Genomic DNA, 22,598 nt, shown 5'->3' with positions numbered 1-22,598 from the left:
GATCCCTACGCATATTCATCATCATCCTCGTCCCCACCGATGTTCCTGCTCTCATTCTTGTTCACGTTCTCGTGCTCGCTCTTGAATTTGACCTGGCCGTCAGCGTCAGCGTCACCGCTATCCTTCTCCTTCTCCTTATGACCATCACCATCACCATCACCATCACCATCCGCGGCAGCAGCAACACCCTGCATCATATCATCATCATCCTCCCCCTTCTCCTCCTTGACAGCAACAAGACCCTCATCTCCTTCCTCCTCAACCTCAGACCCACTCTCCTCCTTAATCGGCACAGACTTGCTCTTCGCCGCGCGAGCCTGGCTCTTCCTAACGGGTGATGCAGCTGCGCCGTCACCATTCGTGCCAGTAGCAGGAGAGCTCGCGGGGGCTTTGCGCTTTCGGGGGTTCTTTGCGGGACTAGCAGTTGGCGTAGTCGTGTTGCTCTGTCCTGCTTCGGCTGAGCTGTTGTCGCCGCCTACACCTTCGGCTTTGGCGGCTTTGGCGGCTTTGTGGGCGGTTATGAGGCGGGAGTAGCGCTTTGAGCTGGTGGGTAGGCATGTTAGATACAAATAGGATCAGGGAGGAAGAGTCGGGTATGCATAAGTACATACGCAGCGCCCGAAGTCTTAATGTTGCATTCTTTTGCAACCGCTTCAAAGTCGATCTGATAATGAGATCGGTGTTAGCTTTAGCTTGTAGCTTGATGGGTAGGAGTAGTCCGGATGACCACACAACGGTCTGGCCGGTGCAGATGAGGGAGGAGCAGGGAGAGGGCTGGCCAGCTTACCTTTCCATTCTCCTTGTTGCTGATGCAGCTCAGGAGGAGAGCGACGTGGTCGTCGCTTGAGAGGGACACTTTCGACATTCTGGTGGTGTTGTGTTTGTTGTGATGAGGCTAAGGTAGTGTAGAGAGATGATTTGGAATGAAGTATTGGACAGAGACTCAGGCAGTACGTGAGTCAGTGGCTTGAAGCGTATGTAGTAGAGGAGACGAAGGAAGATTGGAGGTAGATGCTGGTGAAGAAGTATTTGTAGCTGGGAGGAGAGTTTTGCGGATGGTGAGTTGAGAGCAGAAGTGAGAGAAGACAAAGGGTGGGTTAAGGTGGAGGGGGAATCTGAGGGGTAGAACACAGGGAAAGGCGTCCAAAGGAAGGTTGAGGAAGATGGAAGTGCCAAGTGAGCTATTTCTGTTTGTTTCTCTTTTGTTCAGGGAGTTATTGTGAGTGAGGGTGATGGTGATGGGATGAGGTGAATGGACGGACTGACCGGTATGTTGTACTTTTTTTAGGCGGAAGGTCTGTATGGGTTTCCTTCTTCACGAGAAGTTGCCATTGGTCGTTCAGGATATGATAACAGTGAGCTGTTTGAGGTCTTACTGCTCCTGTGATATAGGTGTCTATGTCGTTACCGGCCAGAAAGCTACAGTCTGACTAAAAGGCTGCTAGCAGATAAATCCCATTCAAATTCTCCTATGTGGTCTTCTTTTTGCTGATCATCGAGGCTTGAGTATATTTCGCCTGTATCAAATAGACCAGATCCAACTCCATGTCTGTTCTCAATATCCTTCCTGATGTGTGACATTGATCCTCATCTTCCAAACCCCGTCTGGATCTCCCAAGTTCTGGATCAAACACAACCGGCAATAGTAAAATGACCTGGGGTCGTAGATTAGCTCTCTGTCGGGATAAAGCCAGAGGGGTAGATTATACACACCCACAACGCGCTTTCAAGTACGAGTAACACTGCCTAAACTTCTTCGTTGGATACTATCTCAAGCGTTAGTATCGTGGTCTTGTTCCCAGTGGCCCAACACAGAACGGACAAGTAGAGCAGGGTATCAAGCCAGGAACATACCTTCGACCTTGGCCTGGAAATCGGGGCCAGTGTCTTCGCGCTCGCCATCGTTATCATCAGTGTTGTCCGCGGGCTCAGACTTCACAGCCTTCGCGGCCTTGCCTCTAGCTTTCTTGGGGGGTCTACCCGGGCCACGTTTGGCGGGAGCCGCGCCGTCGGTTTCAGTAGCGGCAGCCTTGCGCTTGGAGGGAGTAGCATTGGCTGGAGCATTGACAGAGGTACTCTCAAGACCACTGAAGTCGTACTGCTTCTTCAGTGCGTTGAAGCGGTTGGCGACGGATTTAATGTTCGTGTAATTGAGCGCCTGCATGACGCCGGCCAAGTCGACCTATTAGGTATATGTTAGCTTTCTGGCTTCACTGTACGTCTGGGACGGATATCGTCAGTTTTGTGGCTTACCTTCCCATCCCTGATGTTTCGAAGGCATTCGAAGCCGAAGCGAATGTCCTTGGCGGGGAGGTCATCGGAGTTGTTGGTGGAAGTAGTGTTGCTGTTTGCGTTGGCAGACATGATCTCGAAGGTAGATATTGAGAGTGTAGATAGAAAGTGTAGTCAACGAGTTTGTGGATGTTTTTTCGGTATGGCAAGAATGTTTGGGGGCAGGAGGATGCGAGTTATGGTGGGAGAGGGAGAAGGAAGAAGATGGAGAGAGTTTCAGGAAAGGGAGAAGAGGAGAGAGCGGAGAAGAGGGAAGAACACAAGGTCTGCCTAAAGACAGAAAGAGGGAATTCGAGTTAGTTTAAAGTGTTCTTAATGTCAGACTCAAGTGATTTAAAGACAATAGTGGAAATGATTCACACTGGCCCCTTGAGTCATTGTCCTTTGAGTGAATATTGAGAGCAATCTAAGTTAGCTGGAAACTCAGCCTGAACTGCTTTTATCGTTATGGCTACCCTGCTCTGTATCTAAAATATTGTCTTCATTGCAGATACTTCTATACTGATTCTGAAAAGCGTACCGTCTGGACGATTCTCATCTATTGTCTATTAAGTCACGATAAATCAGAACAAACAAAAATGTGATCTATAAACATCCTCCAATAATGATACTCCAACAGACCAAGAACAGAAGCAAATCACCCAACACAACATCCCGGTGCCCGTGAACCACGGTCAATGGCAAAGTCTCTGTCTATCCGGTGTGGAACATAGAGTCTCCCATGGCCTCATCTTTCACCCGAGCGTGCGCAATCTCTATATAATCCTTTTGTTCCACCGGCGAAGCTCGCGGTTCAACCTTAACAGGTGTCCAAGCGACCGACGAGGGGTATTGATGTGTAAAGGTCTCTGGGACTGGCGGGTAGGGAGGCATGGATGAGGGTATGTATGAGCTTATTCGCAATTCGGGTGCAAGGTTCATTTGATCGTACGGAGCGGGGGTCGCCGGCATGAACGCAGAGGAGTATGAGTGTAGGTATGAAGCGGGGGCCATCGGCGATGCATACTGCTGAATCTGAGAGAGACGTGGGGTATGTTGCATGTAAGGCTGCTCAGTCTTGACGAACGAGCTGAAGTTAGTCGATTCATAGGATTGCTTGTTTTTTATAAACGGATTCGGAGGGTTCGCGCCGTAGGGACTGTGGCTGCTCGGACATGGCTCGTTCTTGATCGGCGATGTGGGCTCGGGTGTTCTCGCTCTCTGAAGACCTGCCTTGAGAGGGTTCTTGCTCGATTTGGATGAGGTTTTGTTGTTCACCGTTCGCTTTCGCTGCGTGGGGTTGATGCCTTCCATTTGGTTGCGGAAGCGGTGGTAGCGCATACGGGCGGCGTGACCGTTGGAGATGTCGAGCTGCGATGCGACGAGAGGCCAGTCGACCTGCGTTGCTATGAGCAGGGGAGACAGCGGGAAATTGCCAAGGTAGTTACTCACGCCTTTGAGATCGAGTTGCTTGATGATGGCGTAGAGGAACTTGGCTGCTGGGCCATCGGTTGGCATGGTCTTGCTGCGTCTGGATGATGAAGTTGGGGCAAAAGATTCCTTCCCAGAAGGAGTCGAGCAGGAATCGCTCACCGGAGACATGGTGCGCTTCAGGTTAGCGAACCAAAGTTGATGGGATGATGAGAGAGGGTTGTGTTGGGGCGGCTTGATGAATGTAGATGCGGGAAAATGAGAATGAGAAGTCCCAATTAAGTGCACGCCTCTCTATATATGCTTCCTTCCTCTGCGATGGTTACTCCTGGATGAAAGGTTTGTCAATTGCAGACGCCATCGACAATGACAAAGAAAAATCTGGAACCTGCACATTCTCTTCGTTCTCCAAGGGGGAACATTTGAATTAATCATTTTCCTCCTCAGATGGTGGTGCTGGCAGTCAGACTGAAAGGACGGCAGGCTGCATATGCGCTCTGAGATATCAGCGCAAAAGGTCCACAGCTTTTTGACGCAGGCCCGCCACGTCTGCAGGCTTTCTACAGCAGATAAGATGTGGGACCATGAACTGTATGGCATGGAATAAATTTTTCTTCCAGAGGATTCCTCTTTGCATGAAGCCAGAACCTGCAATTATGTCACGTGGGGTAACTTGCCCTGAAATGCTGCCAATCACCTGCCAGACACGTTTCAGCCATGTAGTAATGCAGGCGTTTACATGAAAACATTTTTGAAGGCAGAGAAAGTACCGGAGGGTAATGTCATGGTTGTCAATAACAAAGACTACACAACCCCAGGCCTGCCGTTATGATCGCTAGGGGTCAGGAGATGTTCATTGCTACCCAGCCACGAAGTCAGGATGAATTAATTACATCATTAAAAACGTGTCCCTCCACATCTGTAGCATCTAAAAAGTTGTTACCAGAAAGAACTGGGCTGAATGTCTTACATGGTCTGGCGACGGCAAATGCAGGCCACTGCAACTGCCCACAATGTCTCTCTCCGCCAAACGCTCCCCGTACTAGTGGACGAACACTTCACAACAACTTGGATCCATCCAGATCCTCTTACACATTCCTAGGCCTCGCTCACCTCACTCTCAGTTCTTGTCGGGATGAGCCGATTTTGTTCCTGTCCCCCGTTCTGGGCCTTCAGAGACTTGCCAATGGAACACCCGAGGCGGAACCCCTCCGACTATGAGCTCTATGAGGCCGAAGCAACCAGCTAAACCTATTCTTTTCATCTCATTCTACGCTCCTGAGATGCCTACTGCGTATCACAGTGTCGCTACGCGTAGCACCGCGGCGCATAACGAGGGACAGCATCAGATATAAGACGCGAAGCCTCACTCAACCTCTTCCTCCCTCCGGGCTTATACTAGACGTTCTTATTCTATCTCCTTTGAACGCTTTTCTCCCCTCGACAAACTCTGTGGCTCACACGCAACATGGCAAGAGCACGCCCTCCGTCCAAGCTCCGCCGTGCTGCGGTATTTTGGGACCATCGACGAGACAAGTACATGCTTCTTGCGATCTTCTCCCAATTGAACATTCGCAGTCTGAATTTCAAGCAACTTGCGGATACTTTGGGAAGCGAGACTTACTCTGTCGAGACTCTAAGGTACGTGAGCCTCAAGACCTACAATGGAAGTGAAGTGCCTCATCTAACACATATCTAGACGACGCTTCAGAGAACTCCGACAGATGGCCACGGAGGTTATGGAAGACCGGCATGACCGCCAGCTTGAGGAACATGAGCAGGCCGGTACTGCAGAGGACAGTAACTTCATGGTAGTCGATGAGCCGGCTCTTCACACATCCGCTCCTAGTCCAAACACACCTTCGCCTCAACCATCAGAACGACGCGGCGTCGAACCCACTCCACCTATCTCCAACGTTTTGACCCCTTCACAGCGTCCAGCAAAGAAACGTGCCCAGACGGAACCGCCTCCCTCCACCACAGGGGGCGTCTCAAAGAAGTCACGCAAAGACCGCGATCAGCTTTTCACTCCAAAACCGAGCCCCAAGCCTCTACATCGCGACCAAGGCAGCACGGGAGACTTCGCGGCCCCAGCTTCGTCGCCCAACGATAATGCTCTCAATCATACTCGGGGGAATAAAAGGCAAAAGAAGTCAAAGCATAAATCCCAAGCTCCTTTAAAGGAGGCAGCGAGTGATGCACGGCCAAAGGAACATCTGCCGCCTCATCCGGCGCAAGCCCCAACACCTCCGAATAACCCCACATTCATAAGTAGCGACAATTCGTCCACGACCGCAGCCAAAGCTACAGATCAAGCTTGGAGATCCTCTGTTCGAGATCCGGGTTCCACTCTTCCGAGTGATAAGTGGGCTTTTGGACCGCCGCCAACGGGCCCTACTCGGACTGTGGAACGGGCGTATGGTGGTTCCTACCCAGGCCAGAATGGATCTGTATTTCCTAGCGTCTACGAAATGTTCCCTTGAGTTTCCCAGTACTACCGGTGTTGGTAGACATGTTGGTGTTTACTTTGTAATATATCTTGAGGCTACTGGCTCGAAGTTTGTTCTGTGCCTATGCTGCACTCTTCTGGGGATTTCTACTTCCAACTACTGTGGCGCACATCAGACTACCAATAATTCTACACAAATTGAGTCTCCATTCGTGGCCCTTCTGCTTTGCTCTCGTTCGATATTTCTAGGCTAACGCCGTGGTCGAAAAGAGACCCGGTCAATCTACTAACATGCCTTCCTTGCGCTTGACCATCTATCTACATCCTGGGGCGTCTAGCCAGTTTCCTACTTTGCTCCTCATCCAAAAAGGGAGAATTGCAATCCACCCTCAGCACTTGCTCAAGATAACCGCAGGATCAAATGCAACCTATATCCGAGCTAAACGGCCAACACGAAAATGTCACTCGAGCAGATCTGAGGAAGATGCACTACCTCCAGAGCGTCCTGAAAGAGAGTAAGTTCGATACACTTAGGCTCGCACAACGTTGCGCTAATGGATAAGCCCTCCGTCTGTACCCCCTTCAGTACCAGTGAACACCCGAACAGCCGTCAACACCACCGTGCTGTCAACCGGCCGATCAAAAGCCCCAGTCCTCATCCCGAAAGGAACCCCCGTCGCATACAGCGTGTATACCATGCACCCCCGCCCAGATCTCTACGGGATGGATGCGGAACTGTTCCGCCCGGAGCGCTGGGATGAAGACATACCTATGAACCACGACCCGACCAGCCAGCAATGGAGCTATTTGCCCTTTACCCGCAGGCCTAGAAATTGCTTGGGTTGTGAACTGCTCTCGGTATCAGTCGAGTGCAAGAATGTGGATATGACTAACCTTGGTCAGTGGACTTTGCGCTTACCGAGGCGGCTTATACCGTTGTGCGCATCCTTCAGAGATACCCTACGATTGAGTTGCCAGCGGAAGAGGTTGTGGAATTGACGGGCGTCGAGAACAGACTGTCACGTTGGTACTTCGGATAAAGGATGGTTGCAAGTTGGTACTAGGTTAGGAGGGGCGCACAATATCTCTATGTTCCGGATATATACATCTTGGATCTTGCGAAGCTCCCTGAGATGCTCTTGACTAAGTTTCTATATGCGAAATATGTACTACCAATCTATACCTCCGCGAGGATTAGGTTCCAGATATGTACTCGTTTTTGTCGCCAGCCCTAACTTCCAAGTTCACACTCAGCATCCCGCGCCGTTGTGCGCCGGGTGATTCTCTCCGAGGTTCTTCGAGGGGAGCGAGTCTGTCTAGGATCGTCTTCTCCAACGCAACAAACTTCATACTTGACATTGCAAAATGTAAAATCTCTAGTATCTAGTACGAGGATGGGAATATAGTAGGTTCTATATATGGTGGGTCAGCCACCTTAGTCAGAGCCCGCGGCCCCTCCTCCGACTGACATACATATTCCCGTGCTTGACTTGACGACAACTACTTCTCGAAGCTTCGAATGGAATCATAGAATCACCATTACCATGTCTTTAGTCGCAGTAGGAGCGTGCTACGTCGACACAATCCTAACGTACGCCGTCCCTTCCCCCTCCTCATCTCCATCAAACACTCACAACATCCAGAACCCCACACTACCCCGGCGAAGATGACAAGCTCCGAGCAAGCACCGTCTCGCGCCGCCGAGGCGGCAACTGCCCCAACACGCTTGAAGTGCTGCAACAGCTCATAGCACAAAGCCCAAGTCCAAGCCCACCAGGAACAGAAACAGAAACAAGGACACCGCCAAACCTGAGCTTGATCGCCGTCCTACCAGCCCACTCATCAAATGCATCACGGGAGATACGAGATGCATTTGGGCCCGCAGTGTCGCTGGCCCACTGCATCTACCGCGAGAAATTCCAGGAGCCAGCGTCGAGTTATATTATCAAGAGTCTGGCGTCGGGGAGTAGGACGATTGTTAACTTTAATGAGTTGCCGGAGATGACGCTGCATGAGTTTGTGAGTATTGTGGAGCGTTTGGGTGAGAGGGCGGGGTGGTTTCATTTTGAGGTTTGTTGATCTGTGCCCAACTTATTTATCAGCGTTTTGGAGATTTCGATGAAGGTGGAAGGGTTTAAAGCTTACGCCGACGAACTTGTAATCCAGGGCCGCATACCTGATGTGACTTTCGCGTGTATACGACATCTCCAAACGCACTATCCGAGTGTCAAAGTCAGTGTAGAGGTGGAGAAGCCAGGGAGAGAGGGGCTACAGGAGCTTGCGAGGGAAGCTGATGTAGTGTTCTATTCGAAGAGTTGGGCCCAGGTAAGCACTTCAGCTGAAGCTCAGTACCTATTCGGTTCTCTCGCATATTGACGATATACAGGCCAATGGATACACTTCCGCTGAAGAATGTGTACGAAAGCAGGCATCTCTGGCGCAGAATACGTAAATGACCCGTTTGACGAACTACTATCGATATGAGCTAATACGATATCCATGTAAAGGACCCTACTTTGTTGCACATGGGGCGGAGACGGCGCTGCTGGCCTTGAAAATCGTTCTGGGAACTTTGTGCACAGCCCAGCTTACACGCCCGAGGGTTTCCAGGTTGTCGAGTACGTCAATACGTCAGACTTCAAGGTCGCGTAAGATCATCGAGCTAACACAGTATCAGTACGATTGGGGCGGGTGACACCTTCATAGCCGGAATGCTGTATGGATTAACCTGCATGCGGGATACCTGGGACTTGTCGCAGAAGCTGAGCATGGCGAATCGGCTTGCAGGGACGAAAGTCACTCAGGAAGGATTTAATAACCTTGGACAAGTTCTAGAAGCGTACTTCATCTGATGCTACCATCTGAATAGCCGTATGTAAGACCTTCAGATTCCAGCCAGGAAAATCATCCACAAATCTCAAGCTTCTACATGTGATAAAATGTATCTGAACTGAGTAGAAAAAGCAAACAAAAATCAATCCCACGCAACACCCAATTCCCTCTCCGCAATCGCCCCCCTAAACTCCTCCATATCCTCTCCCCGTTCCCTTATTACCCAATCAAGCGTGTCCCCAAACGTCTCCCCATTGTCCCTAAACCAATCACCAAGCGAGAGAACAAACGTTTCGACCTGATCCTTCAGCGGGCAATTTTCGCGTAGCCATAGGACTTGCGCCGGATCAAGCTTCATCATGTCCTGCACGACGTAGTAATGCGGGATCTCGTCGCCCCATCCTTCTGAGCCTGGTTCGTGGAATATGTCGTTGCGGAAACGAGATCGATATTTAGACGAGGAATTTGTGAATGTTAATGAGTGGGTGGCATGGATGTATTGGTCCGGGTCGGCGTCTGGATCGTGGAAGCCATAGGGCGTTAGAGTGTGTTGTGGAGGGTAGTTTAGGTGGACGTTGAAGAGAAGTTGGTGATTGCTTTCTGGGTAGCGCTTGCGGAATTTGCGCTGAATGGTTCCGTTGCTTGGGCAGATGTGGTTTTGAACGACGTCGGCAATGACGAGGCGCATGTCCTCGATCTCGGCTAGTTCACTCGTGGACCAGTTGTGGAGGAGCTGGGCGCGCTCAACGACAACGTTCCGTAGGCTACGGCTGTACCGGTCGTACTCCCGCCTATGAAATGCGCAATGATATAACCAGAGCCGGTAGATAGCACGGCGCAAGCGGAAACGCTCCTCGTCGCTCAACGAGCGTCTGTTCTCGTAGTCGACCTTCCACTTCTTCACTGGGTATATCGTCTCCCATTTCTGAGCGGCTCTGCCTATCCGAACGACCTGTCTCAGGAGTGATTCTGTAAGAGGCGCCATCCGGAAAAGGTGAGCGGGTTGGCTCGTGTTGTGTGTCGCTATCTGGATGATATCATCGACAGGGCCGAACTCCATCTTCGCAACGTCCATGAGAAACTGGACCTTGTTCGATCGGTTGAAAACGTTGTGGAATCGACGACACGCTGCTGCAAGGTTTATGGCGTCGGATATGGTGTTGCAAGAGCGAAATATATGGAGCAGAAGCTCCGTGGCTAGATAGTGGAAGGACATGGCTGTATATTCTTGACCGTGTACGTTAGCAAAAGTGTGGCATTGAGTGGGCATTGACAATCGAGTTACCTTTGATATGTATGTTCTTTGAGATCTGAGATATTTTCCTGGGGCAATTCAATTGCTTGAAATATTCACTAGGGGGCAGCTTCACTAGAGTAGTAAACCAGCTGCCGTCACGAACAATGTATGACTCCTAAGTTGCGACCCCGCCTTTGGGGCTATCCGACGAGTTAAGAGACTTGGGCATGATGACAGTGCTAAAAATCATCTCAGAATGACGGTTCTGAGCTCTCTGTAGCCACAAGGGGCTGGATAATTGAGGTGATGCCATGATGGCTGAGAGTTGGTGTTCAGGAGCCGGAGACGATCCTGGGGTAATTTATGCTTCGAGGGTGCTTATCTAATTGATGCCTTGCATACCATCGCCATTGTATGCAGCGTCATTGGCCGGAGTATCTAGTAGACAACCGGAAGAATCTCCATCGAAGTTGTTCTAAGTTGTTATTCAGAGAGAAGGTAATGCACAAGGTGACGCTCATAGGGCAGCTTCAGAACTTTTGACTATTTATGACACCGAGACGCCATTGACAAGACCATGAACAAGAATCCCACGCATATGCATCCTTCAGGATATCAAGTCTAAGAGTACATGAAAGGAAAAGCGAAATTGGAAAAGATGGCAGATCATCCGAAAAGTTGCCGGGTGTCCAGCGCACCTGGCTTCCGCTCACCCTGTCCCAATTCCAAGTTCGACCGTTTGGACAGGCGCTCAGTTTGTACATCCCTTCGCTTAGCGTACCGCGCGGTCTTGCTAACCCGGATATCGCGACGGACCTGGTTCGGGCTGACATACTCCTTGTTCTCGTAAATGACAGGGCCGCCGAAGCTACCTTCCAGGATGACAATAGGCGTAAGAACGAATCGAGGACCGATTTCAACGAGAGTAACCTCCGGGCCGTCCTTGGGGTTGTGCGCGGGCTTGCCGGCCTCTTCCTCACCATCCTTCTTGTTTCCGCCTTCTGACTCCCGAATTTCGTAAACGCGAATCCAAATCTTGCCGTCGACACCGTAAATTCCGATAACCCGGTCAATGAACGGCTTCATACCCTTGACGCCACGCTTCGGTACACAAAAGACACTACGAAGCATCTCCCTAATCAGCCCGCGGTACTCATTCCCCGGCTGGCTCATGACGGGCCCCTGCTCGTCAAACGACTGGTCGAAAACGACAATCCCGCGACCGCCCTTCAAACAGTTACCGGCAAAACCAGTGTTCAGCTCCGCCATCGTGTGCAGGTTGTTGACGTGAAACTTGATCGTGGGCCCGTTCGGAGGCCGTGAAAGCCACAGGTATAGGTCTTGGCCGTTCTTCTTGGCCTCAAGGAAGAAAATCACGTTGCAGGAGTGGAGGTCGGCGAGAGAGTTCAGGAGCAAATTATAACCAGCGGCCTTCTTGCGCGAGTCCAACTTGCTTTCCTTGTGGGTGTGAGGGAGGAGAGAGGTCATGTCGGCGAGAAGATGTCGGTGGCTTTTCAAGAATTAGTATGCTATTACTCACTAACACACGACTCATGCGCATTGACATACCGGGAGGTAACACCTCGTGAGGTCAGCATGAGCACACGGGTTTTGGGCATCATTCCAGAAGCAAGCTGCTTCTTTGCTGTTTCTGCGGTGTTTTCCTCCTCGTCGGAGCTATCGCTCGTGTCGTCGGCGTCGGCGAGCATTTCCTCCATCATAACATCTTCATCATCCGAGTCCTGTTGCTTCGCAAGTTCGCGAGCTTGCTTTTTCGATACTGTCTTGTATACGGAGGCCATTGTGAAGCAAAAATTTACAAAAATTCGAGGTTGAAGTTGGTTTCTGATCCCGCAAAAACGCAAATCAAAAAGTTGCGGCAGAATAATTTTTAGTTCACCGCCTCATGTGGACCAGTGAACGTCACGTGCTAATTTCTCTCCAACGCCTTCCTAATAGGGAATCGGGTCTATATCGATCGCCCAAGGTCATCCTGTCACTAGTCCTAGTATATCTTATGATAATTAGGCGGGTATTGGTTATCAGTCAGTAAGTAGTATGTGCTATGTTTTGATGTACGTACAAGCATAACAGCAGCCGGACCTAATCTCCGAACATGGTCAAAAGACATCCGATCCAAAAAGTAGGGTATCTATTAAATTATTACAAGCCCTCTAAATTGCCCATCTATAGTACATGAAAGTATGAATCTACAATTACAGTCGTAATGTACAGTTGTCGTCTTTCCAAGCTCGCCTCGCCACAATCGTGCCGTCCGGGAGTTTATGATGGCGACGAACCGCTCAGCAGTTTGAGCACCAGCTCATATGTCCCCAGCGTTATGGCGGCAGAGGGAACCGTCCGGATCATGTGTGCTGTTAGACCGCCGTAAAGCGCGGCGAAACCTTCTTCTTTGATCATTAGGCGGAGGCACTGCACCACGCCTGTGTATTTCTGGCGGCCGTTGGCCATTGGAGCCTGGCGGAGGCGGGTTCGGAGGACCTGCATTGTTCGGTACCATTAGTAAGTGGTTCTGATGTGAAAAACACGAAAACGAAGCGGTCGTTCCTCACCTCATGAGGATAGGCGATCAGCACAGCAATAAGCTTCGAGACACCCGCCGCACCACTCAGAATCAACCCCTGCATCACCTCACCAGACTGAGCCTTGCCCTTGCGCTCGTAATGATGCACAACCATGACCTTGATCCGCTCATAAGCTGCCAAATGCAATGTCGTCTCAATAACCCCTAGATAACTCGCCATCAATCCCCTGTAGAGACCCTTGACACCCTCATCCCGAATAACCTGCTTCACGCAATCGTAGCTATTCCTATATTGAGGCGGCCTCGTTGTCCCGTCGCTATTTGCATGTGTCCTATCAAGCTGCAGTCTCGTTTTGACTAGCCAGATCGGATTCGTCGCTGTCCCCGTTACAACGCCCGCGGTGGCGGCGGACAGCGCATGCGTTGATGTCGCATCTTTGTTAAGCCCGAATAGCTCCGGATAGAGCCGCTTGCAGTTTCCGTACGCGTAGAACTTGATTGCTGTCGCCGGGACAACACCTGTGAGACTGGGTCCGAGGCCGCGGAATAAGCTCCGCCAGCCTTCGGTGCGATGTATGGAGAAGAGGATTTCGAAGGTTTCGCCGAAGTGGCGGAGGGTGGAGCGGACGAGGGAGGGGCGGGTGTTCTGTGATGGAGTGGAGGGTTTGAGTTGTGCGCGGTAGTAGTCGGATTGGAGGCGTGTTCGGAGGACGTCAAGGGGAGATGTTAAGAGAGCAGTTGCCATACCGCCAGCGCTGGGATGGAATGAGCTGCCATGAAAAGAATATGAGAGTGATGAGAGACTCACGCGCCAGCTACCAAATGTGTCCATGAACTGTTCGTTTGCTGTATTTGAGGACTTATTGGCTTCTCAGTCACAGCATTGAGAGCTGCATCCTTCGTGTCGTTGCGCATAGCCTGCATGTCGAAGTGGATTGCTCGAGAAGGCGGGCTACCTGAAGTCATGATAAAGGATGCAAAGGACAAAAATAGAATAGTTTGAGCTTCGTCAATCCATGTGAAATAATGATGAAGGAACGTCGAAGGCGAGACAGTCCAGAATTTTTTGGGAGCTGGGTTATGTAATCACCTGCGGAGATAAGATGAAGCTCCGGATGCTTTGGGATTAGCTGGGACTTGAGCTCCGGCAGTTCGCACTATCGACATTACGCATCATTATTCCGGCGACGCTTGAAGGACCTATACGACATTCATCTGATGCATTGATTGGTTGACTGTCTGAAGCTCATAAGGCGGATGAAGCTCCCGCTTGGTTCGGTCGTCTCTAGCGCAGATAGCTTTGGCAGCTGGACACGTCGATTCCAGATGGTGTTTCGCGCAGATGCCTTTCAATACTTCGTTTGCCTCAGATTCTTCCCATGGTTCTAGTTTGCTGCGATATAGATCTACTTTTGATAAGATGGGTTGGCCGCGGCAGGCACTGGGGCGATTAGCGGAGTGGCAGACGAATATAATCTCACTCGTACGCTTGGATTTGGGCAAGGTGATGGGAGAAGTGCCTACTCCTTTTTACTAGGGTGATCGTTGGCACCGGAGAAGGGAAGAATCTCATATTTCGAGTGTAGGGTAGAAAGGTAATAAGGTATAAATGCACCAATTACAACACTGTTGGGTCATGCAATGCTTGTTCGAACATATATATAATGCCAACCTCATCAAAGTCCGGCGCAATATTATTCACGGCATAACTACAAACACAACATAACCAGCACAGGCAGTTCACGGACGCCAATAGAGAATACTGACAGCTCAAGTAGAGGCCAGGGAAACTGATGCATGATCGAGGACTGGGTAAGAGACCGAATGATAAGCTGGTCAAACGGGAGAAACAGAGGTCAGTGTTGATATCATTTTCATGAAATGGGCGAAAAATAATAAAAGGCTGGGTAAGTGAGAAAAAGTCGAAATAGAAGGTGACAGAATAACATCCAGGTCCGGGGATATGAAAGGCCGGCCCAATAAACATCGCCATACAATGTCCATCCTCCCTTTTGTATCTCCACAAAGGCCAAATAACCAGGCAAAAAGAAACGTAAAGACCATTCAATTATCTCATCACAGAGTTTAGACTCGTTGCGGTTGGTATATCGGGTCCGGAACTAAAACAGTCTAACAGCATCCTCCCTTGTTCTCGGTGTCCTGAGTCTTTTCAATGTCAATTACTTGGCGGCGCTCGCCAACGGAGGCACCACCAGAATCGCCCTCAAGAGCCTTGCTGGACACAATACGGTAGATTTCTGTGAGAGGAAACTGTTAAGAGATTGCCTTTGAGCAGTTTGTACGCGGAGACATACCTGTGAGAATGTTCTGGAAAGCAAGTTCAACGTTGCTAGCATCAAGTGCGGAAGTCTCGATGAAGGACAGGTTGTTCTCGCCTATTGAATATCAGCTCATCGTTCGGATCATCAAATATGTGGAAGAAGATAACGCACTGGCAAATTGCTTGGCCTCTTCCGTGGGAACAGCCCGAAGGTGCCTCAAATCGCTCTTGTTGCCGACCAACATGATAACGATGTTGGAATCGGCATGGTCACGGAGCTCCTTCAACCACCGGTTGACATTGTCGTAGGTCTGATGCTTGCTAATATCGTAGACAAGGAGCGCACCAACGGCACCCCGGTAGTAGGCAGATGTGATAGCGCGATAACGCTCCTGACCAGCAGTATCCCAAATCTGAGCCTTGATTGTCTTGGAGTCGACCTGAATAGAACGGGTTGCGAACTCGACACCGATAGTTGACTTGGAGTCCAAGTTGAACTCGTTTCGGGTGAATCGACTCAACAGGTTGGACTTTCCGACGCCAGAGTCTCCGATAAGCACCACTGTACAGGCGTTCGGGGTTAGTTTGAGTTGAATAGTCGCACGGATTGCGTCGAAAGAATGGGCTCTGAAGGTACAGTGCGGGCGCAGTTAGTGGCAACATTACCTTTGAAGAGGAACTATCAAGCAGCCAGGTTAGCAGTGTACTGGGTGGTGCTGGATTAACAGGACGTCAAACTCACATCATACTCGTCGTTAGCCATGATGAACAATTAGAAGAGCCTACAGAAGCTCCGTTATAGGTAAAGTATGAGGTTGAAAGGAGGGCAGGATCCGACGTGGCGTGGCTGGATCTGTAGGCAGCTGGTGAACGGAAACCGACAACAAACGGAACTCAGTTCTGGAGGGGCACACGAGAGTCAGTCTGCGGTCGGGGCCAGCGATGGTGGAAGCAACGGGGATGAGCACGATCAGCAAACACCATCGAGTACTCACCAAACTTTCTTGTGCAAGGGGGAAGCGAGAGATCAAAGATAGGAGGCTCTCCAGGAGGTCCAGATGATGAATTCCCGTGCTGGTCGCTGGAGCCGAGTGGCCGCCGAATCCCCTTTTGGGCTAGTGAGTGGGTCACGTGCCCCGCCCGTTTCATGTCTTTGTTGCTTGGATCCAAAGTCCAAACACAAAAAGATTCAGCCAGGCACTGCTTCGGGGAGAGTTGGCCAGCGGACTGGATTCTCGACCGATGTTCATGGGGCGTGAGCTCTGTTCTCGTGGCGCTGCATGCACACCCCGCTGTCGACGCAGTATCTAATGTCTTGAAATACATATACCAAGGGTCGGGATCCTGATTCTCCACCTCTTCAGGTCACCTTGATACACCAAAATAAAACCCGTTTAACGAGCCGGACTAACTTGTTTGTCTATCTCGCCGTATGAATATGGCAATGGGAAGCGTCAGCGATGATGAAATTTCTCTTACATCTACTGTTGGAAGTGAACAGCAGTCCGAGTACGACGTCGAAGCTATTCTAGGGGAAAGTCAATTTGATGATGGAACCAGGTACCTAGTCCAATGGACTGGTTACCCTATTGAGAGATCCTCCTGGGAACCGGCGGAGTGTCTTGACTGCAGTGAGACATTGCTCGATTGGGAAAAGACGAAGCAGCGAATATCCGAGGGCAAGGAATATCCCTTTGATATAGATGCCTATGAGGCGAGGGTCCGACAACTTGACGCTGAGCGAGCCGAGAGGAAGCGCAGAAGGTTAGATAAGCGGCAAAGAATTGCAGCATTCGAGGCCAGTCGCAGCTCTAAACTGGTCAAACTACCGATCGAACGGGAAAGTTCCCACCAACTGTCGAAAGCCCCAGCCTCACGCCCGCCGGGTCCGCGCCCCAGATCACTATATCAAGACCCAGGTCATACAGCGGGCCAGGGTCTATCAAGACCGCCAGTACCAAAAGCGCCGCCAGCGGTGACGTTTGGAACTGACCAAGCGGCTCCAAAGAAGGTTCATCACACCGACGAGCCCAAGTTCCCAAAGAACCTCTCTACAAAGTGGAAATATGAGAAACTCGGGAAAAGAGAGCGGACCCCAAACCTCAATCAACTCGACCTGCGGCGGCCCTCCGAATGGAACTCAATGCCATCTGCCAGTGCGGTTAAGCCTGGGGTTTTGCGACTGATATCAGATGACAACGGTAACAGGCCAATGGCTGATAATCTCAGTTCTGTGTCAAGTTCTCCGCGGCTTCTTAATACCTTTCAAATGTCACCACTTGTTTCGCCCATGTCTAACATCAGTCCTCGAAACATGTCGAGCCTTGAGCGGAAGGAGACCACGAACACTCCCCGTGATTATTTCGCTGCCGATGATCCCTTCAAGCCATCTTCCGGTGAACTCAATATCCAGAACCCTCCCCGGGCACCTCGCATCTATTCAGCTGCTGAAAACAGCCATAGGCAATCAGCCAGTGATTTTAGCCTGCAGGTTCCCTCAAGGATACCAGGGCGCAATCATATGAAGGTAAATAATCACCGCTGGTGGAACAGGGGGGAGTATTATGTTACCATGTATTTTGGGCCGGAAAAGTACGAAATCGGTAACGCTAGGCTATGTGGTATCGGCTATCGAGAGGCCACAGGCATTTTCAAAAAGAAGATTGGCAGAGAAATAGAGATATGGTTTGAGAACCTATGCTCTTTTAATGAGTATCAGGAGCTTTGCAAGGGTGTAAGTCCAAGAAACACGAGCTTTCTCTGTTCTCTCCAGATAAAGTGAAAAACATTGACAAAACGCTTATCCCTTTAGATGAAAAACAACAAGATTTCGAATGGCTGGATTGAGGGCTTTGATGACAACGAACCAGAGATTCGCGGAGCAGCTGAAAGGCTCTGGCATCGGGGCCAAGTCGCAATTGCTCGTATCAACGATTTCGAGTTCCTTCTCGCATATCCCCCACGTTCCCCCCAATTCAGTTTTCTTGATGATAATCCGCACGCACCTGAGCAAGGTTATCTAAATCTCACCCTGAGAGGCCCTCTAGGGTCGATAGATAGATTGAAGTCGAGGACAAAACAAACAAGCCGTTATCGACCTCTGGCGGAAGTGAATAACACTGTCGAAAGTGGCCACTCCGAACTATCACAAGTGAAGCCCTCAAGCGTTGCGCAGCCGCTGCGCGGCTTTGACGTCGCACAAGAAAATATCGGTCAATCCTCTGCATTTTCCTCTACACCTGACAATTCAAGCACCGCAAATCATGCGCCTTCCCACCACGTATACTCGCCCAGAACTCAGATTCAGCCTGAAAATTCAATTGAGCACCAAGAGAGTCCCCCATCCGCTGACCCCATGGACCTGGATCCTCGTCCTAGTCGAATTCAATCTGAAAAGCCCATGATACGCCCAAAAAGTGTTTCGTTCGCAGACACCATGGACCTAGACGTCCGCGCTACGGAGACAGCTGGTAAATCCATTGCTCATCAAGACAGCACGTTAGTTGCCGGCCATATGGACCTGGACGCTCGCCCTACTGAGGCTACAATTCCGGAAAATGTTGTCCCAAAACCACATACAGCTCCTACTCTGGACGAGCATTTTAGCGCAAGATATGGCATCACATTTGAGAAACTAGCAACAATTACTGGAACCCAGAAACCTAAACGAGCAGAGATGTTCTATGTTTGGTTCCCCGAGGAATTCAGGGACGAAAGGGAGTGGGTGATGAAGTTTCTTAAACAACACACCCCGCAGGCTGCTTTGTATTCGAATAGCGATGAAACAGACTGGGATAGATTTATCTTCACGGTGAATAAGAACATTATACATGGTGCTGTTCTTGTACGTCTTTTCTGTTTTCTAATTTGATACCCCACTGACAGTTTGGTAGTTTCATGGATCTTTTGTTGATTACCACAAGGTTCCATCCCTCAGAGACACACTCCACAGGACAAAGGCCAATTTCTGGAATGTCTCTCTTATCAAGCCACTCAATCATGTTGATCCTCCGCTTCATCTCCAGCAGCTGTTCCCCCATGGGGGCGTCTTTCTTTTGACCGAAGATTTCATGCTCCGAGATGCGGATTCTACTATGATCATCTTGGAGTGGTTCTACGAAGGATCAAGAAAGAAAACAAATAAGCCTTGGAAAATCATGCTCCGTCCAAACATCCTGACTTGGTTAATAAAGCAGATGAATCACGCCGACAAATTGGGGTCCCAGTAAGTCTCACTCCAGACGCAGCATTACCATAATATCTGTGCTAACAAGCAACATCAGATGGCTTGCAATATATCAAATACTCGTGAAGCTCGGTTGCGATCCTGAAAACGATCTACTCCGCAGCCTCGACGACGACCCGAACAGCAATCTCATCATATCCCCATCGCTCTCCAAATATGGCTCTCGAACCCCCGATGACTCCCCAGACATCCCCAGAGATTGCACCCAAGAACAGCGAAACGCCGACCATCTTGCCGAGTACTTCGCCGGGTGGAGTCTACTCAATGCCCATCGATTCCGGAAATTCGTCATACTGTCTCTCCACTCTCTGGACAGATGGAAGTCATGGCAACACATTGAGGTCAAGCACGGCGCTAGAGCCTTTTTCGAGAACCAGGCCATCAACTACAGGAAGATCCATTCAAAGCTCACCAAAGACCCGGCCAAGTTGAGTTCTTCAAACGATCCATCCGGATCATCAGCACACGCGTCTGAACCCTTTACACCGCGGACTCCCACTGCAGCCGGTGCCGCTCCTTCTTCATCCTCTTCTTCTGAAAGCCGACCTGCACTGGCTGCGCATCAGCCCCTGTCTACGCGTATATACGCTCAGCCTTACCAGTGACATATCGGCCATTCTTACTTCATGCTGTAGATACATCACAACTTTGGCGCAAGCCAGAACTTTGATTTCACCATGTTCTATATTGATCGGCGGGGCATTGCGCAGATTTCACTCTGAAGATACCACGCGCATTTGATGGTTGATGCGGATTCGGTTACCCATACATACATATGCCAATAAGATACTGATTGTTACGGAAACCACTGTCATTTCATGCAAATACGACAGGTGGAAAATCAAAAAGCCAAGCCGCGATATCGTATATGCTCATAGGTAGGCCTGTATCGCAGATTCTCAAGAGTAAGAAGAACATAAAAAGGCCCAGCAATGTCACGTTCCAGGGCAGCGCTGATTTGCAAGGCGTATGCAATGAGCAAGTAAAAAATAAAAACAAGGAAAAAAAAGCCAAATGCAGGTATCACGACCCAGTAGCCTTACTCCGATACTCCCGAAAACTAGCAATAGAAGGAGCCTCCTCAACCCCAGTGGCTTGACCCTTGCCTTTCCTCTCCTTACGCTTCATCTGCCGCGCCTTCTCCTCCCACCGGTCCTCCTCCGCAGCAATCAAAGAGTGGAAGCGGCCTCCCTGGCCGCGACCAAGGTAAACCGGCTTCTCGTTCCGCTCAGCTACAGGCTCTGTAACGAGCACGAATTTGACGCTCGAACCCGGCGTTTCGAACATGGCGTCGCTGAGAATCGTCTCCATTTCTGTGCGGAGCGCGCGCGCCCCTGTACCCATTGTAAAGGCATTGGCGGCGATTTTGTGGAGAGCGGGGGTGGTGAACCGGAGTTCGATGCCTGAGAGAGAGAAGAGGGTTGTATATTGGGCGACCAGAGAATTTCGGGGTTCGGTAAGAATGCGGACGAGTAGGGGTTGGCTTAGGGCGGATAGAGCTACATTCACGGGTATGCGGCCTACGAGCTCGGGGATGAAGCCGTAATTTTGGAGGTCGGTGGGGTTGAGGAGGTCTAGGGCGTTGAAGTAGGTTGGTTCGGCTTCGGGTGATGAGAGGGTTGGAGGGGTGAAGAATGGGAGATGTTTTTTGTACAACGCTTCCTCCTCGGAGCCCGGGAGGACGGGGATGGGTTGATTGCTTGCCGTGTCGGAACGTGAGCGATCCGACGAGGTCTGAGCTGGTGTTCGAACCGGTTGGCCGAAACCCATGGAGCCACGCGATATTCGATCCATGACAACTTTGTGCAGTCCGACGAATGCACCCGAGCATATGAACAAGATATTGTCGGTGCGGACGTTGTAAGTTTCGCCTTTGTGTGGATTACCACCACTTGGGGGTATAAAAGGAGGGTTCCCTAGAGGATTATTGGAAGGGTAGGCCGAGGAACTGGGTGTTCCATTTGCACGGGGAGAATTGCGCTCCTGTTTTGCCTGTACTTGCACCGTCGTCCCCTCAATGAGTTTGAGGAGGGCTTGCTGCACTCCTTCGCCGCCCACATCTTTACCATGGCTGACCTTCGCGGCTGCGATCTTGTCCATCTCGTCCAGGACGATTATTCCACGCTCTGCCTGCTCGACATCGTAGTTTGCCGCAGCTAGCAGCCTGTGCACGCATACTTCAGCATCCTCCCCGATATAGCCAGCCTGTGTAAACGGAGTACAGTCGGAGATGCTGAACGGGACAGATAGTACCCTCGCCAACGTCTTTGCCATTAGGGTCTTGCCGACCCCGGAAGGTCCAAGTAGGAGAACATTAGATTTCTCGAGCTGTAATTGTGATGATTCGTCAAGCTCTGGCTTGTCTGCGGCGAGGGGAGAGTGCGATGGTCGCGAAGTTTGTATCGGCTCCGAAGACAAGTAAGTAGTGCGCTGCTGGCCTGGAAACTCATCTTAATGTTATGTCAGTATTTAGTTATTTGATGTTTCCATGCGGTCCAAGCATCAACTGGCGAATGACTTACCTTCAACGGGATGATGCTCAACAGATTCCCTGCGCGCACGTTTGGCAAGCAGCTCATCGGCTTCGACCTGGCGTCTTTGGAGCTCTTGCACCCGCTGGTAATGGTTGTATACAGCGACACTCAGGATCTTCTTCGCTCGATCCTGGCCCACAACAAACTGATCTAAATACTGCTTCAGGGTCTTCGGGGTAATTCGGGGAGCCCCGAAAGCTGGAGTGGATCCCAACGGACCAGCTGTAGGAAGTCCGGGTTCGTAGACGCCGGAAAAGGGCTGGCTTGTAAAATCGGATCTGTCAAACTGCGTAAAGGAAGGAAATGATACAGCTGTGCTCGAGAGACTGCGAGGCGTATTCAACGGATGAGGGGCGAGGAGGCGCCGATAGCGGAGGGCGCTGCAGCGGTGCAATGCTGGAGGCCGACAAGGCCATGATGGCAGCCGCACCATGAGGGGGGCTGCGGTTGCGATACGGACTGAGATGGGGCAAAAGCTATCGGAATCAAGGAGCGAGAGTCACAAAAAGCAAGAGGGGAGAGGCAGGAGTCACAGAGAGTGATGGCGAAGCCGGTGAGGAGGTGTGAGAGATAAGACGCTATCGGTCAATCAGCCGCCCCGTCATAATGGTCCCGTCATAAAGCTTCCCCCGCTTTTTAAGGCGATCTCCAAATCATACCACGCGAGCTACAGATAATATTAATTTGACTTTTTCAATCCTTCTTTCCTATTCTCGATATGTTTAATGGAATACTTTTCGATCCAATAATGAACCCTGGTGTCAAATATAAC

The 22,598-nt window shown here is 50.6% G+C and overlaps 11 protein-coding genes across 11 annotated transcripts; 4 read left to right on the top strand and 7 right to left on the bottom strand.

The window, feature by feature from the left end:
- Positions 1 to 5: 5 nt before the first annotated feature.
- On the bottom strand, positions 6 to 865 carry BDV17DRAFT_290881 (uncharacterized protein; the record flags this gene model as incomplete). Its single annotated transcript, XM_073762007.1, has 3 exons — positions 6 to 543; positions 612 to 664; positions 788 to 865. 3 exons carry the CDS (start codon positions 863 to 865, stop codon positions 6 to 8), a joined length of 669 nt encoding a protein of 222 aa, XP_073616064.1.
- Positions 866 to 1,746: 881 nt separating this feature from the next.
- Positions 1,747 to 2,364, bottom strand: BDV17DRAFT_290880 (uncharacterized protein; the record flags this gene model as incomplete). Its single annotated transcript, XM_073762006.1, has 3 exons — positions 1,747 to 1,766; positions 1,855 to 2,182; positions 2,254 to 2,364. The coding sequence occupies 3 exons, from the start codon at positions 2,362 to 2,364 to the stop codon at positions 1,747 to 1,749; spliced, it is 459 nt and encodes a 152-aa protein (XP_073616063.1).
- A 537-nt stretch (positions 2,365 to 2,901) lies between these two features.
- BDV17DRAFT_262145 (uncharacterized protein) lies at positions 2,902 to 4,135 on the bottom strand. The gene is made up of 2 exons (XM_073757752.1): positions 3,724 to 4,135; positions 2,902 to 3,669 (listed from the first exon to the last, which is right to left on the bottom strand). Exons 1-2 carry the CDS (start codon positions 3,871 to 3,873, stop codon positions 2,986 to 2,988), a joined length of 834 nt encoding a protein of 277 aa, XP_073616062.1. The 5' UTR covers positions 3,874 to 4,135; the 3' UTR covers positions 2,902 to 2,985.
- Positions 4,136 to 5,170: 1,035 nt separating this feature from the next.
- BDV17DRAFT_290878 (uncharacterized protein) lies at positions 5,171 to 6,185 on the top strand (the record flags this gene model as incomplete). The annotated part of the gene is made up of 2 exons (XM_073762005.1): positions 5,171 to 5,343; positions 5,402 to 6,185. The coding sequence occupies 2 exons, from the start codon at positions 5,171 to 5,173 to the stop codon at positions 6,183 to 6,185; spliced, it is 957 nt and encodes a 318-aa protein (XP_073616061.1).
- A 387-nt stretch (positions 6,186 to 6,572) lies between these two features.
- BDV17DRAFT_290877 (cytochrome P450) lies at positions 6,573 to 7,191 on the top strand (the record flags this gene model as incomplete). The annotated part of the gene is made up of 3 exons (XM_073762004.1): positions 6,573 to 6,666; positions 6,738 to 6,995; positions 7,055 to 7,191. 3 exons carry the CDS (start codon positions 6,573 to 6,575, stop codon positions 7,189 to 7,191), a joined length of 489 nt encoding a protein of 162 aa, XP_073616060.1.
- A 486-nt stretch (positions 7,192 to 7,677) lies between these two features.
- Positions 7,678 to 9,071, top strand: BDV17DRAFT_262142 (ketohexokinase). Its single transcript, XM_073757751.1, has 6 exons — positions 7,678 to 7,742; positions 7,795 to 8,221; positions 8,318 to 8,476; positions 8,538 to 8,599; positions 8,659 to 8,769; positions 8,829 to 9,071. The coding sequence occupies exons 1-6, from the start codon at positions 7,696 to 7,698 to the stop codon at positions 9,001 to 9,003; spliced, it is 981 nt and encodes a 326-aa protein (XP_073616059.1). The 5' UTR covers positions 7,678 to 7,695; the 3' UTR covers positions 9,004 to 9,071.
- Positions 9,072 to 9,125: 54 nt separating this feature from the next.
- On the bottom strand, positions 9,126 to 12,022 carry BDV17DRAFT_281494 (Brix-domain-containing protein; the record flags this gene model as incomplete). Its single annotated transcript, XM_073760032.1, has 4 exons — positions 9,126 to 10,172; positions 10,408 to 10,571; positions 10,919 to 11,730; positions 11,790 to 12,022. 4 exons carry the CDS (start codon positions 12,020 to 12,022, stop codon positions 9,126 to 9,128), a joined length of 2,256 nt encoding a protein of 751 aa, XP_073616058.1.
- Positions 12,023 to 12,259: 237 nt separating this feature from the next.
- BDV17DRAFT_262137 (putative mitochondrial carrier protein (Rim2)) lies at positions 12,260 to 13,780 on the bottom strand. The gene is made up of 3 exons (XM_073757750.1): positions 13,574 to 13,780; positions 12,794 to 13,520; positions 12,260 to 12,722 (listed from the first exon to the last, which is right to left on the bottom strand). The coding sequence occupies exons 1-3, from the start codon at positions 13,729 to 13,731 to the stop codon at positions 12,504 to 12,506; spliced, it is 1,104 nt and encodes a 367-aa protein (XP_073616057.1). The 5' UTR covers positions 13,732 to 13,780; the 3' UTR covers positions 12,260 to 12,503.
- A 561-nt stretch (positions 13,781 to 14,341) lies between these two features.
- Positions 14,342 to 16,103, bottom strand: BDV17DRAFT_262131 (Rab family GTPase). Its single transcript, XM_073757749.1, has 6 exons — positions 16,042 to 16,103; positions 15,789 to 15,946; positions 15,713 to 15,725; positions 15,219 to 15,608; positions 15,081 to 15,161; positions 14,342 to 15,023 (listed from the first exon to the last, which is right to left on the bottom strand). The coding sequence occupies exons 2-6, from the start codon at positions 15,807 to 15,809 to the stop codon at positions 14,896 to 14,898; spliced, it is 633 nt and encodes a 210-aa protein (XP_073616056.1). The 5' UTR covers positions 15,810 to 15,946; positions 16,042 to 16,103; the 3' UTR covers positions 14,342 to 14,895.
- Positions 16,104 to 16,254: 151 nt separating this feature from the next.
- BDV17DRAFT_77627 (putative Chromo domain protein Chp1p) lies at positions 16,255 to 20,106 on the top strand. The gene is made up of 4 exons (XM_073765116.1): positions 16,255 to 17,780; positions 17,859 to 18,890; positions 18,940 to 19,271; positions 19,330 to 20,106. Exons 1-4 carry the CDS (start codon positions 16,479 to 16,481, stop codon positions 19,895 to 19,897), a joined length of 3,234 nt encoding a protein of 1,077 aa, XP_073616055.1. The 5' UTR covers positions 16,255 to 16,478; the 3' UTR covers positions 19,898 to 20,106.
- BDV17DRAFT_77635 (putative ATP-dependent Clp protease) lies at positions 20,107 to 22,428 on the bottom strand. Its single transcript, XM_073765117.1, has 2 exons — positions 21,815 to 22,428; positions 20,107 to 21,742 (listed from the first exon to the last, which is right to left on the bottom strand). Exons 1-2 carry the CDS (start codon positions 22,257 to 22,259, stop codon positions 20,316 to 20,318), a joined length of 1,872 nt encoding a protein of 623 aa, XP_073616054.1. The 5' UTR covers positions 22,260 to 22,428; the 3' UTR covers positions 20,107 to 20,315.
- Positions 22,429 to 22,598: the final 170 nt, after the last annotated feature.

The sequence above is a fragment of the Aspergillus undulatus genome (genome assembly GCF_047715775.1).
Source record: "Aspergillus undulatus strain CBS 261.88 unplaced genomic scaffold BDV17scaffold_21, whole genome shotgun sequence".
In the NCBI taxonomy this organism is placed as follows: Eukaryota; Fungi; Ascomycota; class Eurotiomycetes; order Eurotiales; family Aspergillaceae; genus Aspergillus; species Aspergillus undulatus.
The sequence above is the reverse complement of the archived record's forward strand: the minus strand, read 5'-3'. Positions and strand labels throughout refer to the sequence as shown.

Coding starts and splice junctions, on each gene's coding strand:
- BDV17DRAFT_262145 (XM_073757752.1), bottom strand. CDS start 3,873: ATGTCTCCGGTGAGCGATTCCTGCTCGACTCCTTCTGGGAAGGAATCT. Junction 3,670..3,723: donor AGCAACTCGATCTCAAAGGC/GTGAGTAACTAC, acceptor ATAGCAACGCAG/GTCGACTGGCCTCTCGTCGC.
- BDV17DRAFT_262142 (XM_073757751.1), top strand. CDS start 7,696: ATGTCTTTAGTCGCAGTAGGAGCGTGCTACGTCGACACAATCCTAAC. Junction 7,743..7,794: donor TACGTCGACACAATCCTAAC/GTACGCCGTCCC, acceptor CACAACATCCAG/AACCCCACACTACCCCGGCG. Junction 8,600..8,658: donor GCATCTCTGGCGCAGAATAC/GTAAATGACCCG, acceptor ATCCATGTAAAG/GACCCTACTTTGTTGCACAT.
- BDV17DRAFT_262137 (XM_073757750.1), bottom strand. CDS start 13,731: ATGACTTCAGGTAGCCCGCCTTCTCGAGCAATCCACTTCGACATGCAG. Junction 13,521..13,573: donor ACACATTTGGTAGCTGGCGC/GTGAGTCTCTCA, acceptor ATTCCATCCCAG/CGCTGGCGGTATGGCAACTG. Junction 12,723..12,793: donor TGATCGCCTATCCTCATGAG/GTGAGGAACGAC, acceptor CGAACAATGCAG/GTCCTCCGAACCCGCCTCCG.
- BDV17DRAFT_262131 (XM_073757749.1), bottom strand. CDS start 15,809: ATGGCTAACGACGAGTATGAT. Junction 15,162..15,218: donor AGAGGCCAAGCAATTTGCCA/GTGCGTTATCTT, acceptor GATATTCAATAG/GCGAGAACAACCTGTCCTTC. Junction 15,024..15,080: donor TTTCCAGAACATTCTCACAG/GTATGTCTCCGC, acceptor TTCCTCTCACAG/AAATCTACCGTATTGTGTCC.
- BDV17DRAFT_77627 (XM_073765116.1), top strand. CDS start 16,479: ATGAATATGGCAATGGGAAGCGTCAGCGATGATGAAATTTCTCTTACA. Junction 17,781..17,858: donor ATCAGGAGCTTTGCAAGGGT/GTAAGTCCAAGA, acceptor TTATCCCTTTAG/ATGAAAAACAACAAGATTTC. Junction 18,891..18,939: donor TTATACATGGTGCTGTTCTT/GTACGTCTTTTC, acceptor ACAGTTTGGTAG/TTTCATGGATCTTTTGTTGA.
- BDV17DRAFT_77635 (XM_073765117.1), bottom strand. CDS start 22,259: ATGGTGCGGCTGCCATCATGGCCTTGTCGGCCTCCAGCATTGCACCGC. Junction 21,743..21,814: donor TGAGCATCATCCCGTTGAAG/GTAAGTCATTCG, acceptor CATAACATTAAG/ATGAGTTTCCAGGCCAGCAG.